This window comes from Melanerpes formicivorus, unplaced genomic scaffold, assembly GCF_026170545.1.
Source record: "Melanerpes formicivorus ecotype bairdi unplaced genomic scaffold, bMelFor1.0.p_v2 SCAF_2, whole genome shotgun sequence".
In the NCBI taxonomy this organism is placed as follows: Eukaryota; Metazoa; Chordata; class Aves; order Piciformes; family Picidae; genus Melanerpes; species Melanerpes formicivorus.
The window spans coordinates 15194640-15214207 of record NW_027142354.1 but is presented as its reverse complement, the minus strand read 5'-3'; the positions used below and the strand labels follow the sequence as shown (position 1 = coordinate 15214207).

The 19568-nt window shown below is 39.3% G+C and overlaps 1 protein-coding gene across 5 annotated transcripts in view; it reads left to right on the top strand.

Annotated features, from left to right (window-relative positions):
* Window positions 1-19568, top strand: part of SCAF8 (SR-related CTD associated factor 8) — a 166714-nt gene that overhangs the window by 51847 nt on the left and 95299 nt on the right. For 3 of the 5 annotated variants that reach the window (XM_068151502.1, XM_068151473.1, XM_068151512.1), the window contains one exon: window positions 61-8188. In XM_068151502.1, the coding sequence (XP_068007603.1) occupies window positions 61-1760 (1700 nt within the window). In that variant the 3' untranslated portion in view covers window positions 1761-8188. Of the gene's footprint in view, window positions 1-60; window positions 8189-19568 lie in introns of those variants that run through there. The other 2 variants (XM_068151492.1, XM_068151484.1) reach the window with 1 other exon arrangement.

Sequence of the window (19568 nt, the reverse complement as noted above, 5' to 3'; positions counted from 1 at the left end):
GAATGCCATGTGTTCCACTGTCATTTTCTATTAACTGTCCTTCTTGTTGATGCATTTTAGTGCAAAGTGATGTCTCGAGTAGCTCCGGACTTGTTGGAGGAGTGCAGCCACCCAGCGTCTCAAGCAGTTCTGGGCTTACTGGAGAAGGTCAGCCACCCAGTGTCTCAAGTAGCTCTGGACTTGCAGCAGGAGTACCACCGCCCAGTGTTTCAAGCAGCTCTGGACTGGTAGGAGGAGTGCAACCACCCATCGTTTCAAGCAGTTCTGGGCTTGCAGGAGGGGTGCCGCTACCTACTGTCTCCAGTACCTCTTCTCTTGGTGGTGGAGTTCAGCCAAACAGCGTCTCAAATAGCTCTGGACTTATGGCTGGAGTGCAGCAACCAAATGTCCCAAATAGCTCAGGGCTTCTAGCTGGAGTGCATCCACCCAGTGTCTCAAGCAGCCCTGGTCTTCTGACGGGAATGCAGCCACCCAGTGTCTCAAGCAGCTCAGGAGTTCTAGCAGGAGTACAGCCACCAATTGTCTCAAGCAATTCTGGGCTTCTGTTAATGCCACCACCAAATGTTTCAAGTAGTTCTGGACTCATGGGAGTGCCACCACCAAATATTTCAAGTAGTTCTGGACTTATGGCAATGCAGCATCCAGCTGGAGTTCAAAACATGCCTCATTTAAATATTAGTAGTCCAAGGATGCCAGGAATGCCTCTCATAGATATCCGTCCAGGCCTCATGCCCCACTCACCTGGGCCAAGGTTTCCATTGATGCAGCCAGGAATCCCACCACAGCGTAGTATTCCTCCTCCTGCAATCCTTGATCCATCTCTTCACCCACCACCTCGAGGTCCTTTTCCTCCAGGAGATATTTTTAATCAAACAGAAAGACCTTTTGGAACACCTGGAAGACAAAATCTTGATAGCATTTCTAATCCAGAGAAAAGGCTGTCACTGGGAGGTGATAACATTCAGCAGGAAGGAGACAGAGATTATCGCTTTCCTCCAGTGGAAAACCGAGATAACCTTAACAGACCATCTCCAGTAGATGTCAGAGATTCTGTTGGACGACCACCAGTTGATCCAAGAGAGGGTATAGGAAGGCCTCCAGCAGATGGAAGAGAACACTTCGCAAGGCCACATGTAGACATGAGAGAAAATTTTGGAAGACCAGGTATAGATAACCTTGGTCGAAGAGAGCATTTTGGTTTCAATTCAGACAAGCACTGGGGGCAGAGAGGAGATTATGATGAAAGAGAGCACCATGCCTTCCCTGTTTATGGTGGCCCTAAAGGCTTCCATGAAGACAGAGAGAGGTTTCGGCATGTAAACTATAGATTTGAGAGCAGAAGTGGTCCCAGTTGGAATAGAGGATTTGAACAAGATGCTCACAGAGATTTTGATGACCGCAGAAGACCCTGGGAAAGACAGAGGGATAGGGATGACAGAGATTTTAATTTTTGCAGAGAAATTAATGGGAACAGGTTTGGAAGAGACAGAATGTCAAACAACTGGATCCCCCCTCCACATCCACGGGTTTTTGAATATTTTGATGGGGCCACTTCCCAACGCAAAGCTGATAGTATGCCCCAGGTAAATGGTGAAAATACAGAGACAGAAAGTCAACCACCAGCTGCACAGGTGCAGGACGATCCAGAACTTTATGAAAAACTGACATCTTCCGTCGAGATAAACAAAGAGAAGAGTGACACAGAAGCTGATATAGAAAGTGAACCAGTGGTAGAAAGCACAGAAACTGAGGGGACATAATCATCACTCAGTAGGTAAAAGATACCTTTTGTAAAGTTGTCATCTCTCTGTAATAGATAAATGGCCGACTGGACCATAGCAGTTCACTTTTGTCTGCCAGAATTAAGTTAATCTGATGTTCATGTTCATCTTTCACTTAAATAACTGTACAACTGACTTGTATAGAACACTGTTCTTAATTTGAACATAGTAGGTAAGCTTTTTTTTTTGCTTTTTTTATTTTTTTTTTTTGGTTTTTAATTTCTCTGCTAAAGCTTAAACTTCCCCCCCACTTGCTCTTAATTTCACAAAGAAAAAAAATTAACAGCTTGTCAAACAAAGACTTCCTATGGAAGGAAATGGAATTTTTTAGATACTACCCTTAGGTTGGCTATCAAAATTGTTATACTTGAAAACAGGTGCTGGTGTATCTTGTCCGTGTTTTTAGGCTGCTGCAGAGTTTTAAAGTATAGACAAAGCTGTCATATTTTATGTTCCTACAATTCGGCAGAAAAAGAAACGGCCCATGTTATTTAAGGAGCATAACACAGAGATTAAAAGTGATTTTGTAAAATCGACACTATAGTCTCTGTTTTCTCTAAAGTAAGTGTTTGTGATTTGTTCCTCGTACTGCAGTGGGTTTAAAAAAGAAAAAAATAATGAAAAAAGTACATTTTAATGTTGGGTGCATTTTGTTTTTAGATGCCAATAAAGCATATTTGTTTGATAACAGTGTTCTAGGTATTGTATTTTTTTAAAAGACATGCAAGATATGATATGTGCTTAGATAGTTGTTGCAGAAGGTTTATATTACTTTTGTAAGACCAATGCAACAGTCATATGTGCAAGCAGCATATGGTTTTTTACATCCAAGATCATGCAGCCATACTAGTTTATGTAAATAACATGTATGTACATAATTTGTGTAAACTGTTTGTAGATAACCACTCTTTCTGTGCGTGCCTGTGTGTGTGCACACACTCACAGAATATTGTAGACAGTTCAATAAAACTGAAATTAAATTAGGTTGTAAAAATTTGCCTTTCACCTTCTTTAGGTAGTAAGATAAAGCTTATTTCACTGCAAGCTTATGTTTACCTTCTCATGCTCATTGTTACGATGTTCTTACTACTTATAGAAGGTGGAACATGATATTCTATAAGAATATACAGTAGGATTTTAGCTTACTTTTTAAAATGCAGATATGCATGAAGCCAAAACTTAAGCAAATATTTGCATTGTCTTATTTTGTAAAATATTTGGTATTCTGGATAGATAGTGACAGTGTTCCAGTACTTTGTGGTTGTTTGTTTTCAGTGACTCAAAGTCCAGGAATGTTGCACGAAAAGTAAAAATCTGTTGTTGGTCTGAAAAACCTTACATGTTTTTAACAGAAATAAGGGGGGGCTTTGTGTTTTGATGGCTTAATATTGAAGCCTCGTGTTAAATTGTTGAGATTAACTGGCTGCTTAGGTAAAATAGTAGCGCTGTTCTCTCCTGTTTCAGCTACTTTGCTGCTTGTGTATCCTTTAAATTGGTGGTAAAAGATTTGGCTATAGGATAATGCCAGATTTTCAATTTATTCCACTCAAGTGCATTTCACCAACTTCTTTCAACATAACTTCTGTGAAATTCTGTGTCTGAAAGCATCCCTTCACTCAGTTTTGAGAAAGTTGTTTTTTTCTCTTGCATAATAGGATCTAAGAGTAAATTTTGTTACATGACTGCCCCTTTGGTAGAAGAAACTTTTTTTTTAGCTCAGATTAGAATTTTGATCTTTACCATTAAAGTGTTAACATGCAAGTTTTAATTCCCTTTCTGCTTCCCTCAAAGGGATGAAAGTATGAGAATGTCACGTGAGTGTAAAGCATAAGCATGCCTTTGAACGTAGAAGCAAGTTACGCATGTGTGTGTTGCCCTCTCCCTCTGGGAGCTGGAGTATTTTTCATGCTGTGTCATGGTTCAGTTTTTTGATTACAGAGACTTTTATTCTGGGTAGTAAACTGTCAGCTTAATGAAGGCAGCCCTTTGAAAGAGTGGATTTGCATTAATGATTCTTATCTACTGTGCAAGTAGTAGTCATTAGGAAGTAGTGAGGTATGCATTAAATAACTTTTTGCTTTGTAATAGACCTTGCTGATGTGTTTATTAGCAGAACGTGTCTCCAGAGTCGAGATGAACAATGTTTAAGATAAAATATCTTCATGAGCAGCCTTTGGCTCAAAAAACTTGACTGATACTGCTGCATCACCTGCTGGTAGTGTTCTGGTCAGGTGAATACGGTTACGTGAAAGCTGAAATGTGCAAAATAGCTGTAAAGGGTACTTTATGAACTTAAGGGATTTTCTGTATTTCATTTTAATATGTTAAGTTTGGAAAGGCTTTCAGTCATAGACCACATAAATACTCGGAATCAAACACATATTGGCAGTAGCTCTTCAAACATTTTGGTAAACGCCTCTTTAAAGTGGGAAGTTAATCAGATAAGAGATGTTAAACAATTTGGTTGGTAGTGGTATGCAACAGTGTATTATTTAATGAATTTTCATCTTTGTTAATATTTTTCAAGCATTAATAAATTGGCTACTGTACATATGTGTTACACCATCAATTTCTAACAGCTATTTTACTTTTTCATAGAATAAAAGTTTGTTGTACAGTCTTCAGTTGCATCATGTTTACAGCTAGAATTGTTCAATTTCTTATTAATGTAGCCTGCAAACAAATATTACCAAGACAGACATATTCAGAAACTCAGAAGGGACTTGGTATTACCATAACAGCTGAATGTCTATTGTGCCAGTAGGACTTTCAGAGTTCAAGTGAAGACTTACCTTTCTCACTGTAGATTAAGTCATCATAAGCCACTGAAAGGAGTTGTCCTGAGATCCAGATCAGTTCTTTGGTACAGTTCATGGTAGTGACATGTAATTTTTGATGGTGCGAAAGAAAGAGTGAGAATGGGACAGAAGGAAGATGGAGGCCAGGCATTTGGGAAGGAGTTCAGTCCTAGGCTTGTTTAAAGTTTGATCTCTAGTGATAGGCAACTGAGGATGCTGATCTACTATTTACATAAGTAACATACATATTGAAAAGTATTGCAGGTAGCTTTGCAGGCAACACAGTCTTTTTAGGAGTGCACATTTACTTGAAAACATTATGCTTAGTTGATTGATGGATTTACTACCTTTATTAACAGCCTGTGATCTTTTACTGTACTGTATTTGAGCAGAATGCTATGTTCCTAAAGATTACAAAGAGGAAATACAGTTTTCATTTCCTATGAGGGCATGAATTCTTTGGTGAAGCCTTTTCCTGTGAAAATGTTGCCACACTTTCATTTTTGTATGTTGTGCTTCGTGTTGTTATTACAAAATCAAGGGGATAGATGCTGTTAGATTCGTTTGCTTCAGTAGATTACTATACCATTCTTCAAGCCATTTCAGTGATTTAAATTATTTTACTTATGAAGTTAAGGTACTCTTACCTTGAATAAGGCAAGTTGAAAATACTGTAATCAAGCCTGTGGTGTAGCACACACAGATTACTTAAGCACAGTTGGACAATTCTCAAATAAGATGGTTATGGAAGGTATTTATAAAATAAGTTAATTTGCTGTAGAATTTTGTCATCATGCAGAGTCAGCAGTTGTGAACACTTGCAAGGATACTTTATGCCAGTCAACACTTAAAGTACTCTCTTTGTTAATTCATATTCCCCCAAAACAAGTTAAATCTTTGGGCCATTTGATCAGAAACTGTTAAAAATGGATCCCAAATTTGCTTCTTTGTATTTTCAGTAATGTGTTTAACAGCATAATAAGGGTGATGTTTTTGTTCTTGATAATGGGAGCTAAGCAGATATACTTTTAAAACCTATGCAGAGTATCAGGAGTCATCATGAGTAACTAGAACAAATTTTTGTTATTGTTAATTCAGGTAGTGAAAGAATCTTGCAGGTTGTTTCAATTTTACATTGGTCACATTTTCCATCCAAGTGTGAGATTTCACAAGTAAGCATGTACTGTGGAGCCATCTGCTTTTGTAGATGAGAGATTTATTTAAAAGGCGTAAAGACAGGATATTCTTTAACTTGAAGCTCTTTACTAGAACAAGAATGGCAAAAGCATCTTTTTGCCATGATACTTGGCTATGTTCATTTGCATCAGCAGAAACTTTGCAGCGGCAAAGAGGCTATCATACTACAATAGTTTCTTAATTTAACTAGGCTTACTCTTCTTGAAAGGTTGTCTTGAGTGATGCTACTCATTCCACTTAGTCTTTATGAGCTCTTTGGATACTCAGTAAACATTTTGAATATTAGTAATGTATGTACATTTCACAGTAAAGAAAAGTTAAATAGAGCCACTGAAAAGAAAATTTGTGACATCCCTTTAATAACTTCCAGCAAAGGTGTATAAGGTCTGAAAAATGATTCCTATCAATGTTGAGATGGTGTGAAAGTCTGTTAATAGGGGGTTTGTTGAAGTTGAGAAGCTGTGAAATTACATTGTCCATAATTCTTACATTCTTTTTGATCTTGCGCAAACTTGATGAAAAAGAGTAGTCTCATTGAATACCCTACTCTTAGGATCTTTTAGCTTCTCTGCTACCAAAGATTAGAGGAACTGAAGGACTGTGCACTCTTAGATCTATTTTGCAGTTGAATATGAATGTATTTTTTTAGAAGAAGTTTGAAATGTACATTTCAGCACTCGCCTCATAACAGTGATATTGCTGATTAATTTTTGTTTAATATGTAGTGCAGGATATGTATTACTGTAATACAGGCACTGACAGCAAAGTTGTTTGGGTCAAAATCATCAGAAATCAAGAGAGGAAGTGGCTGAATTGTGTGAACTACCAGTCTCAAACTTGCTGTTAAGGAATGTGTGAGGAATTACTGATTACCCTTGAGTACCTCAGTAGTTGGAAGGATGCACTGCACAGTAGTATCCCAATTTGGAAAGTTACTGCTACAGTATCACTTGCTTTCTGCTAGTGTAGAAAATACACTTTTCATGAGGAAAATTACTACATTGCCTTTCATGTTATTTCTAGAGACTTTAAAAGAATGCTACTTTATTCATAGTACCAAACCAGTATGTGATGGGCAGCCTTACTAGTTTACCAGTGGACATTGCTGTTGGCTTCATTGGATCCAGAATTTCAAACACTTGCACATCTCACTTTCTTTGTCAGTGGCCTTTAGAAAAGGTGGTGGTAGAAGATGATGTGGTTCTGGTTTCATTGATTTTTCTGCTGCTTACATGCCCAAAGCCTTCTAGGGGATAGTTTTTTTGTTTTGTTTTTTTCTCTTTCAAGTCCTCTTCCCATGTGTAAGTATTTATGAGCAGGCAGCTCTAATACAGATCGTTTTGAGATCCTGTGAATCTCTTGTGGTGGAATAGACAGTGCAACATGTCTGAACAAAAATTGCAAGCTCTACACTTCGTCTAGTCCTGTGCTAGGAAGTTCATGGAATGAAAGAAAGCAAGCAAATTAAAGCTAGTCACATGCATTGGTCTTCTGGCTCTCCCAAAATGATTGTACATTCTAAGTAGATCTTTTCACTGCAGTATGTAGAGCAGCCCTGTAATACACAGTCTCTGGTGTTTGTTTAGAATCTTATTTAAATAGCTTTTTTTCCCAAGAGATTTAAAGAAAAAATGAATGCACTAGGTTAATAAAAGTTTTTATTTCATTTTAGAATGTGCTGCCTAACTCTCATTATAATAAATTTCCTTCTCCAGTGGAAACCTTTCTGTATTAACTAGAATAGAAATAAGAATGGATGATATGTAAAAAAAAAATAAATAAAATTGTAATCCAAAATTACACATTTTTGTCATGATAGTCTGGTTATAGCGTGCTCAAGAACATAACTAAACCGGCATATTTTTCACACCACTTAAAAGTTTGTGCTCTCTGTAACTTGAAAGGTTACAGACAAGTTAGAGCAACCTCAGGAGCTGTCCCATGCAACATTTGCACAATTTAGTGAATGCCAAGGTCTTACATTTCCCTTCTCCATTCCTTACCTTATTAGCAGATATTAATGTTTCTTGAAGCAATTTAACCAACATGCTGTCTGAAAATCATGAAGAATTTCACTTTTCCCAACTTTGAGTAATTACTCTAAATTTCTCTCATATTGATAAAAAGAAAAAGGCAAGCAAACATAAATCCACAACAAAGACATGTGACAGCTATCTTCTAAATACTTCTAGTGCTATGGAACTGTAAAGATTTTAAGTAGTAGTTTCACCATACTAGCTTTATTTGAAAGCCATCTATTTGAAAATTCTTTTTTTAGAAGTCCACCCATAGAGATGCCACTGTTTTGTCTTTTTAAAAACAAAAAACCCAAACAACAAAACCACTAAAAAAACCCCCCACCCCCCAAAAAAGCCAACGCCAACAAACAAACACACACCACAAACTGGGCACTATTAAGTATTTTATCATACAGTTTTGAAATTCTACCTCTTTTGTTACAATAATTGTGTGCCATTGATATGAGCCACATACCACAAGATAAACAATACATTAGAATTTATTACTGTTCAGCTGTTGATGTGTGTGTTTCTATCCTTTTTGTAGAAGCTTCTGGAAAGCTTACCCACAGTATTTAGAGCTTAACACCATATGAAAGGAAACACGAAGTATGATGTGAACTCTTCCTTTTGCTGTTCCTGCAGTTGATGGATCTTTGTTTTGTCTTCCTCTCTTACTGTCTCAAAAGAGTTAGGTATGGATGTGTTCACAGACAGATTTAAGTTCACATCATATTTGAAAATCAGGTGAATATTTAAACATCCAAATGCTAAGTTCAAAACCTAAATTTAGATTGCTATAAAACATTTGGTTGGTTACACTAGACTTTACACCATTCTGTGGGTAAGATTTTTTTGTTTCAGTAAAATATTGCTGTCTGTGTAGGAAGGGTTCAGTCTCATTGGTGATTGATTTTATTATGTGAAGTATAAAGTTCCCAGCCTTTTACTATAGAAAAAAAAGTGCTCTGGTGAACTGCGACAGGCAAAGTCATAGCTACTCTGGCACTTGGCTGGAAAAAAACACCTGCTACTTGTCATCTCAGTTATGAGGTAGCACAGGGACTGAAAACAGGTCCAGGCAAACTGCTGTGCCTTAAAGGTGCACAGGCATGTGCCCTGAGGATGGGCTAGTCTTGACCTATATAAACACAGGGCTCCCACTCACCTGGGGATGAAGGCTTGCTTTTCTGCATAGGCCATAATAAGAATATTTCTACTGCAGGTAGAGTAGTCTTCTTATACTGAACTTTGTCTCGTGGTTAATATTGATAAATAGGAAAAGTATTTAAAGGTAACTAGTGATTTTTCAAGTTAATGCTGGCAAGTCAGGTTTGCAAAGCAGGTGCTCTATGTGGAAGGAACCTTGCTTACAAACGAGCTAGAAGGATGATTAAGCCACCATAAGTGCTTGTTCAGATTGTTCTGAAACAAAATTGTATCTGAAGATGCTGTAGTCATGTGATTCCTACTTTTAGGTCTCACTTTTTGGGAAAAGCCTAAGACTTAAATTCTGAAACTTCCAGGTTCTGATTTGAAAGGCAGTTGGTGGATGCCTTCAATACAGCATTCACCTGCATTTGCTTTCCCATTCTTCACACAGTCTTGACCATGTTTGGTAACAGCTGGCACAAAAGTGCTATGTCACATCATCACCACTGTGCCTAACCAAAATACTACTAGGTCTCTTCCAGTGGCCTTTTGTGTCCTGATGTCATTAGTCTCCATTTCTAAGGAGTTTGAAATAGGAAATTTGATTTATTTTCTTTGGGGACAAACTCTCCTTAAGTGATAATATACTTCTGAAGTTTGTATTTTCACTGTCATTTCTTTGCCAAAAGCTGTTTTCAGTGAGCATTTCAAAGCTGATTATTATAACATGGTAACATCTTCAGTCTGAGAGTTTTGATGGGTTTTGAAGGAACAGTTTCCATATACTCTTGCTATTCTCATATATATATATCTCCATATACTACTGTTGTTTATGCATATATAAAGCACTGGTGTCCAACCAGCCACTGCAGCCTACTTTTTCACCTTCTTAAGATGGAAGGTGTGTTGTGTCCTTAGGAGACACTTGCAACTTGCAGGAAGAGCACCTTCTCAGGGTATGTGCAGCATACAGAGCATGCAGAAAGAGTGAGCCTGCCTTGCCAGGACACCTTACCTGTTTTTTGAACTTCTGTTTGCAGCAAGTCCCTAGATAAAGGAATAAGAAGGGCAATTTGATAAGTGGTGCTGCTAGTTAACTATCACCTTTGCTGAGGGTCAGGGACCCTGTATGAATTACAAGGCCAGTAGCTGGCTGTCCTCTAGTGAAGTGGAGCCAGTTCTGACGTGTTCTGTACATTTGAAATACCAAGTGAAGCTGTGAACCCTACTGTCCTGTGAAGTATGCAGGTACTGGGTGTTGCTAGGTCTTGTCTGTGACATGAGGAAAGCACTCAATTTTTTTGTGCCTTTTACTGTCTCTTCTTTAAAAAGAAAACACCTGCTTTTTTTCTATTTAATTCCTTTCTGCATAAAATACAGCTGGTTGAATTACAGTAGTGATGAGAGGACTTGCTTAGCTCCTGCTTACAGCAGTAATTGATGTGGAGAGGATCTTCTACTCCACACCAGTGCAATTAAAGTTGTTGTCTTCAGGTGGTGATTACATCTGGTTTCGAGAAACAAGGTTGTATATTCTGGCTGTAGAGACTGCGATATAAGGAATTTGAGTTAGTTTCTGTTTATTCTTCTGCCTTTTATACTTTATTCTTTGTTTCCTATATCCCTGTACATTGATTCTATGTACAGTGTGCTCCTTGAAAAAAAAACTACTAGTACTTTAGTTTCTTTTTTGGAAAACTTTTTTCTGCATTTGTTTCCATTGGAGTGTGTCACAACATAATGGAGTGAGAGTAGGATGCAACCATGAGCAGCCAAACAGCAGACTAGCACAGGAACTGGGAAATCCATTCTAGGAGGACTGAGTTGTGTGTAGAAGGAAGGAGAGGTCTTTGAAGCTCAGTCACCTTATCCCTGGTTAATGCCATAATATTTCGTTCTGCACTCTAAAATGAGCACATTTGTAATCAAGTCCACAGGCAGGAGCAAGCTGGAACATGATAGAGGGACTTTTGTTTTAAGAGATTCTTGTTTTGTGAAAATTAAGAAATGGTACAGAAGCTCCTCTCACAAAGATGCAAAGGGTTGTACATTCTACATATTCTAAGCACTTGCTGATTTTGTCAGTGACACAATGAACTTCCGATTTTATAGTCCTTTCTTTATTGTTTTAATACTGATTAAATACATTTTTTTAGAAGTGTCAGCAGTGACCAAAGGGAGATTACTGTGCTTCAGAAGAACTGTGAGATTAAAGGATATTATGTGGAGTTACTGGGGGTCATTCAGTTATAAAGTGGAATTGGTGCTCAAGCAGCTAGCTGCTGTTGAGGGTTAATACTGTTATGGCTTGGGACGTTGTTACTGGTTTAGGTTTTGGTAATTTCAAACATGCAGGAGTTTGGGTTATGCCCACTTTACAGACCATAGGGGTTCACACTTAACCCTTTGAACAGTCAAAAGGAGCCTTGTAAACTAAGGAGGAATGATCACTGCAAGCTAGGATGTTTGTAAAAGCAATACCTTTGAAGGGTGGGAAAAGGCAATTCTGAAAACCACAAATGCTGAGTCCTGTGTTTATGAGTGTCTTTATTAGTCTGGTAGAAACTACAACTAAAACCAGCTGAAATAGCTGGTAGGAAAATAGCTGGCTTACTCAAACAAACTAATCACTTCAGTTTCTTTCCTAAGATGTTTAAGATTAGTCTAGTTGACTTATTCTCTTGAAAAAGAACAGGATACCGAAATCTAACCAAATGCTTTAAATCATTTTTGAAAAATGCAGGTGGACTTAAGCAACTATTAAGAAGGCTCAGTAGAAACATAAGACCAGTAACTTACAACATGTAGCAAATATCATTCAGGGGGGAAAGGGACACCACCCAATAATTAGATTTCTTTTTGTAATTTCAAAATAAAAAGGGTTAAAAAATTAGATATTTCAATTTTTGAAAGTAATTTTGGTATCGCTTTTTAACTATTGCTTTGCAGTTAAAAGGACTTTTCTTTCCTGGAATTACCTTTGTTTATTACCTTTGTTTCCTGAGATGTGGTTGCTTCCTGCAGTGAAACCAGCAGAGGGGGCACAGAACATACTTAGTCGTGGCCGTTTTCTCATAGTCCACTTAGTGGCTGATAACTCGAAACCAGATAGCTAGCTTTCTCCTCTTAATCTCTATTCAGGTGAAGTACCATATGACTTAAGTGCAATTCAAAACAGTTTACTGTTGTGCTTCAGTGGTTACTATCCAATTCTGGATCTGCATTCTAAGTGGGGGTAATTTTCCCCTGCATTGTATGCCAGGCTCAGGGTAATGTACAAGTTCCATATACTTGGCCTTTAAATGTCTGCTATAATTAGTGATAACTCCCTGTTTCTTTCTTATCTGCTCATTACAAACTAGCTCAAGCACTTAGATAACTTTAAATTTGTTTCCTTTTGCATGCCCTGGGCCTCTTTGGCAGAGTGCTTCTGCTCTGCATGATCTTTAAAAAAAAATTATGTATTTAAGAGGGCTGGAGCACCTCTCCTATGAGGACAGACTGAAGGAGTTGGGGCTCTCCAGTCTGGAGAAGAGAAGGCTCTGAGGTGACCTAATTGTGGCCTTAGAGTATCTGAAGGGGGCCCACAGGAAGGCTGGGGAAGGACTTCTCAGGATCTCAGGTAGTGATAGGACTAGGGGTAATGGAATGAAGCTGGAGGTAGGGAGATTCAGGCTAGATGTGAAGAGGAGGTTCTTCACCATGAGAGTGGTGAAGCCCTGGAATGGGTTGTCCAGGGAGGTGGTCGAGGCCCTGTCCCTGGAGGTGTTTAAGACCAGGCTGGATGAGGCTCTGTCCAGCCTGATCTAGTGTGGGGTGTCCCTGCCCATGGCAGGGGGGTTGGAACTAGATGATCCTTGTGGTCCCTTCCAACCCTGAATGATACTATGATACTATGAATTGTAGTCAGGAGGGTTCAGTTAAGAAATGTATCTGAGGCAATATAATTGTAATTAGCTGTGGAATATGTTGTGGGTTTTTTTTTTCCTCCATGTAGAAATGCTCTACTTAATTACCGTATACCACATTTTACTATATTGAGTAATCTTTTGTTGCTTTTGCATTCGGTTTTGTTTTGACTTTGCAAAGTATCGTGTCTGGCGGGGAGCAAGCCAAGTGAAGAAGGGCAAAATGCTTTTACCTAAAGCTGTCTGCTCTAGCGTTGAAGGTTAGGATTTGAGGTGCATTGTAGGTTTGTCACAGCTTTTAGTAGGATGATTTTGATCCTATCATCTCTTGGATATTATTCTCCCATATTTATAGAGACCCTCAGTGAGAGAAGTTTTCTTTGAAGAGTGACATTAATGGGCTTGTATGTATTTAGAGGAATTTACCATTCTTCTCCAGGCACAATTACGGAAGTGTAATAACCCAGTAAAATATTGACAAAACTTGTTTCTAGAGTGGGAATGTTGTAAATATTTTCATCACTTTCTAAGTATTTCTGGATAATGTGACTCGATTGAATGATACATTTCAGCAGATTGGTATTTCCATCAGCTTTAGAGTGCTTTTGGTTTCTTATTATCAACTATGTAGAAAGTCAGTGTGCTCACAGCTAATCAAGTACTACTCTGGAGATCAGCAGCTCTCAGTAAGAGTCCCCTTTCAAATCCATGTCTCCAGCAGGGATTCCTCTTCTGACAGTTACCTCTTGTCTCCTGGCAGGGCTGCATGTCTATTACCATTCCTCAAAAGTTGCTGCAATGCTTGTCCCTGCCGACCCATTTATACTCTTTTTTGATGTCCATCTGCATATCCTACCACCTGCAGTACTTCAGAAATGGAAAAGTAGCTGCAATCTTCCATTTTCCACTACAAACCATTCTCTAACATCATTCCTGTGGGAAAAACTACAAATGCTTTACAAATTTATTTACATAGGGTTTTGTCATTTATGTGATGAAGTCATAATGACTAAGATAGTCCTTTACAGTATCACAGTGTCACGAAGGTTGGAAGAGACCTCAAAGATCATCGAGTCCAACCTGTCACCACAGACCTCATGACTAGACCATGGCACCAAGTGCCATGTCCAGTCCCCTCTTGAACACCTCCAGGGATGGTGACACCACCACTTCCGTGGGCAGCCCATTCCAATGACTAATGACTCTCTCTGTGAAGGGCTTTCTCCTCACCTTGAGTCTAAACTTCCCCTGGTGCAGCTTGAGACTGTGTCCTCTTGTTCTGGTGCTGGTTGCCTGGGAGAAGAGACCAACCCCTTCCTGGCTACAACCACCTTTCAGGTAGTTGTAGAGAGCAATGAGGTCACCCCTGAGCCTCCTCTTCTCCAGGCTAAACAATCCCAGCTCCCTCAGCCTCTCTTCACAGAGCTTGTGCTCAAGGCCTCTCACCAGCCTTGTTGCCCTTCTCTGGACACGTTCAAGTGTCTTGATGTCCTTCTTAAACTGAGGGGCCCAGAACTGGACACAGTACTCAAGGTGCAGCCTAACCAATGTAGAGTACAGGGGCACAATGACTTCCCTGCTCCTTCTGGCCACACTATTCTTGATGCAGGCCAGGATACCATTGGCCTTCTTGGCCACTTGGGCACACTGCTGGCTCATGTTTAGGCAGCTGTCAATCAGCTTTGGCTTTAAGCATACATTTGCTCAAAATGGGTAGTATTTATTTTACTACAATTATCTGAAAGATTTAAGGAAATGATTGCCTTTATAAACTCACCATCCCTGGAGGTGTTCAAGAGGGGACTGGACATGGCACTTCGTGCCATGGTTTAGTCATGAGGTCAGTGGTGACAGGTTGGACTCGATGATCTTTGAGGTCTCTTCCAACCTTGGTGATTCTGTGATTCTGTAACAGTAAATGTATTGCAATAGCGAATATTGCATATAACGAGGACATTATTGATATCTATACATTAATATTTAATAAGATCTTCAATACTTTAAGTATACTGAAAACATGAGCACATTTTATATGTAGTTTCACTACCTTACTTTAAAATAGGTCACAGCTAGGATTTATGAAGACATAAAAGGAGTCTTTGTAAATTCAACATGTAGCACCTTGCAGCTGTGACATCTCAAAAGCCCTACAATTCTACAAGAATTATTTTAAGGAAAGGAGGGGAAAAAAACCAATCTATATTTTAGCTTCATAATGTAAACTTAGTAGACATTTATCATCAGTGTGATCTGGTTGCACACCACTTGGAAGGATTATTTTTTTTTGTCCACAGTGAGGCACTCTTTTCCTGTGCTTAATTTCCCCCTTATGTCTGGTGGTATGTTTCTATTGCTTGGTTGTTAGAATAAGTGCCTAACTCTGTCAGTTAGCCTGCTCTAAGTCACAGAACTGCACTTGTTAGCTCTCTTGTTAGTTCCTCTTAACATGTTTCTGCTTTGTAATCTGTCCTATTTGTATCTTTTTTTTTTTTTTTTCAGAAACATCTTGTTCTCCCAGGATCTTGTTGAATTCAAGATGCTTGTATCAAATACAGCTTGGTTGTTGCTTATTTCTAGCAGGCCAAGCTCATTTCTAGCTAAGTTGCACTGTAATTAACTGTGGATCTCAAAGTTCTGAAACCAATTCTTTCTATTGTTGCTTATAAGAAGAATCATCAGTTGTTCCAACTGAGTCTTATTTTTATAGTTGGTGTGTTTTTTCTTAACTGCATTTACCCTGAAAACTTTTTCTTGTGGTTTTTACAGACATCATCCTATGTTCTTCCTTTGACCCTGCAGCTAATTGTCCCTGTAGAGGTAGGAACATTTCAAACCAGCCCTAGAGAACATTAATTTAAATAACTGATGCAAACTCTAGTTCTGAAGGTTCATCGGCCTGCTGATAGCCCTCAAAATGTTTTAATGTTAATTGGTCACTTTAATGTCAAACAGCAAATTTCAGCCTACTTGTGAAGGGGTTTGCTTTCTTTAGGTACTTATTTCCTCACTCTCTAAACCATGTTGCATTGGTGTCTGGGAGTGTGGGCTGGAAAGCCATGACTTAGGCAGCTCATGATGTATGCCAGCAGCTCTTTCTTTTCTGGGTAGACACCATTTCTACCTCAAAGAATGTTTGTGTGCCAGTAAGGTAGTTAAAGCCTGTGTCTCTGACTCTGGGGGCTGTTCTTGCAGAACAATGTAGGTCACATGATCAGGGCCACATAAATAATTGGGGATCTGGAACACTTCTATGAGGACAGGTTGAGAGAGTTGGGGTTGTTCAGCCTAGAGAAGAGAAGGCTCCAGGGAGACCTTATTGTTACCTTCCAGTACTTAAATGAGGCCTATAAGAAGGAAAAGGGAAATGACATATTTGCAGGGCCTTTCGCAACAGGACAAGGGGTAATAGTTTTAAACTAAAGGAGGGTAGATTTAGCCTAGATGTAATGAAGAATTTTTTTTAAGTGAGTGTGATGAAACACTGGAATGGGTTGCCCAGACAGGTTGTGGAAGCCTCGTCCATGGAAATATTCAAAGTCAGGTTGAATGGGACTCTGAGGAACCTGATCTAGTTAAAGATGTACCTACTTATTGTGGGAAGGTTGGACTACATGATCTTTAAAAGTCCCTTCCAACCCAAAGCATTGTGTAATTCTGTAGTTCGGCAGGGAAATGCAGCATCTAGTACTAGCAGAATAGGATTGAAGTGTAACATTGTTTGTGCTGATTTAACTTCAGTTTCTCTTTTACTGACTTGCAATGGTTGGAAAGAGGGGTGATGACAGGAGGTTTGCATCCAAAGAAGCAAGTGATTCGAGGTCTGCTTTGCTTTACTAATATTTTAATCTCACTCATAAAATTCACTTCTGTACAGTTTGGGTAAGCTGAGTTTCTTTAATGGAAGTGTTGTATCTGCCTTGGCTTCCTTAGTCCAGTGCTACATTTAATATGTTGGAATGCCTGTTGGATTTGTATTTCCGTTTTTTCACAGTACTTTGTTTCAGTGCATCAAGAGCAACCTGTGAGTTTATCCTTATAATGTTGAAATGTGAAAGGCAATGCCAGGAAACTAGAGATTTTTCATGTGATAACCTTCATTGAGACTAAAATCATACTGGTCTCTTTATTGAGGTCTTTTGCAGTTCTTGTGTGAGGTCCTAAATCTTTGGTTCCCCTACCCCTCATACTACAACAAATATCTCCTCACTGTTCAAAACCAATGTAATTGTTGTATTCTCTGCAGCTACAGAATATATATTATGTGCTTTACTGTGAATTGAAGGAAGTAAAGGAGACTCCATTTTTACACAGCTCTTGGGCATATAGAGTATAAGTACACTTTCTCACTTTTTTGCACGGACATGAAGTCTTGTCAAATACAGATTTAATAAGGTATTTTTTAAAACTATTGCTTGAAAAACCCCAAACTAGTAGATTTTTTTGTTGTTGTTAATATGCTAACCAAAATCCTAGTTTGTCCCAGTGGGAAAGAAGCATGTTTGCGCTTTTATTTGTATCAAAGAAAGAAACACCTGCTAGAATTGGTTGTGTGAAGGAGGTGAAAAGGGTATTTTCCATGCCACAATACAATAACCTCCACTGGATCAAATCTGGGTATTTGGTTGCTGCTTGAACACCTTTATCAGAATGGTGCAGTAGGTGCAACACAGAGATCTAGACAGATCTCTGTGTGTGTGGAGCCAAGGGCAGCAGCTCTGTCATTCATAACAATCTATTGTCATTTGTCCTTCTTGGATTCTTCTATTCATTTATCATCAGGCCGTTGTGTTACTGAGGGCACATCAGTATGGTAAAATCTCACATGGTACCTTCTTCTTCTCAAGAACACTTTTGCACTCCTACTATAGCAGAGAGAAGGAAAAGTTTCCCAATTTACAGATTTTCTAGATCAGGCTGTTCAGCTACTGTTGTGACAGAAGAAGCAGCATTTGAATGTTTAGTGAATAATAATTGGAGACGTGGCAAGTGGGCTGGCTTCAAAGGCAGCTTGTGTGGAGAAACACACCAGCAACGTACACCCCTCAGTGTAGGAAGGACATGGACCTGATGGAGCGGGTCCAGAGGAGGGCCACAAAAATAATCAGGGGGCTGGAGCACCTCTGATACCAAAACAGGCTGAGGGAGCTGGGGTTGTTCAGCCTGGAAAAGAAGGCTCTGGGGAGACCTAATAGCAGCCTTTCAGTGCCTGAAGGGGACCTACAAGAAGGGCGGAGAGAGGCTGTTTACAAAGGCCTGTAGTGATGGGATGAGGGGACATGGCTTCAAACTAGAGAAGAGCAGATTTAGATTGGATGTTAGGAACAAGTTTTTTGCTATGAAGGTGATGGAACACTGGAACAGGTTGCCTGGGGAGGTGTTTGGGGCCCCATCCCTGGTGATATTCAAAGTGAGGTTCAACAGGGCTCTGGGCAACCTGATCTAATTGAGGATGCCCCTGCTGACTGCAGAGGGGGTTGAACTAGATGACCCAAAGCATTCTGTGATTCTATGACAACAGGAGAGCATAAAGGCTGCTCTTCATAGCAGGAACAAGGAAGTTGTCTGTCCACCTCTTTACTGGCCAAATAAATTCAGGTGCAGAAAGTTCTCATTGCTGTCAGAACAAAGTGCAAGCTTTCCCTGGGGCTTTCCAGGTAAGGTTGTACTGCTCGGTGAATGGTGTCAGTTTCCAAAGGTCAGCTTTCTTAAAGATACTTAAGAAGAAAATAATTCTTTTTAGCATGCTCATGTCATTAGGTCCTGAGCTGCCTACCTTACTGTTGCTCATTCGCCAGTGGGTATGCTTGCCAAAGCCCCAGCAAGGTGATGGTTTCCAAAGGCATTTCTTTGAAACAAAATCTCAGACTCATCCTGCTGGGAAACAGCTCTCCTGGCTACTTGACAAATCTTGAAAAAAGTGCTGCTTCTCATTTATCTTTCAAGACACTTACAAAATCTGAGAGACCTAGGAGAAATCCTGGTATCATTTGGAAAGAGTCAGCAAAACTACTTCTTGTTATATGCAATTCTCAATCTCCAACATGTGAAACTTTTACTGTCTAGAAAAGGAATGAAATTTTGAGAGCAGGAACTACACATCTTCTATGAAACATTCATATTTTACACTGTGATTCTTCAAGTCTGAGCTGGTGTGTGAATGTATGGAAGGAACCAATAGAAAAAGGGGTCTGTGTTAAAAGGACTTCTTTGTAGTTACTAGGAGATCACAATTCCCTGTAGTTGCTCTAAGCACACTCTATATACCTAACAAAAATTTCTTATTCTAAAGCATGTCATAAATATTTACCACCAACACAACCAGAGATGCCAAATTAAATTAACTCAGAGATTACTATGGAGACCAAGGCTTAATTATGATAAATTGTTCCCAGGCTGCCAAGGTATCTACCGCACCACTGTCCCAAATTCCTACTTGATGTCAAATAAGCAACTCAGTAGTTTCCTGTGATGCTGGCTCTGGTGTGAGGAGTAGGCGTTCATCCTGGTCAGCCACCCTCCTGAGAGGGTGAGGAAGGCACCCCTTAAACTGGCCAAGGAGCTGAGTCCAAGCTGTCACCCTGCCTCAATCAGTACTCATTCATACACATTGCAATAGAATATAAAGTTAGTTTTAATACTAGGGAAACAAAATACTGCCCAAATATATAAACAGATATTTACAGTTGTCTACATTTAGCTCATTTTGTTCCATTC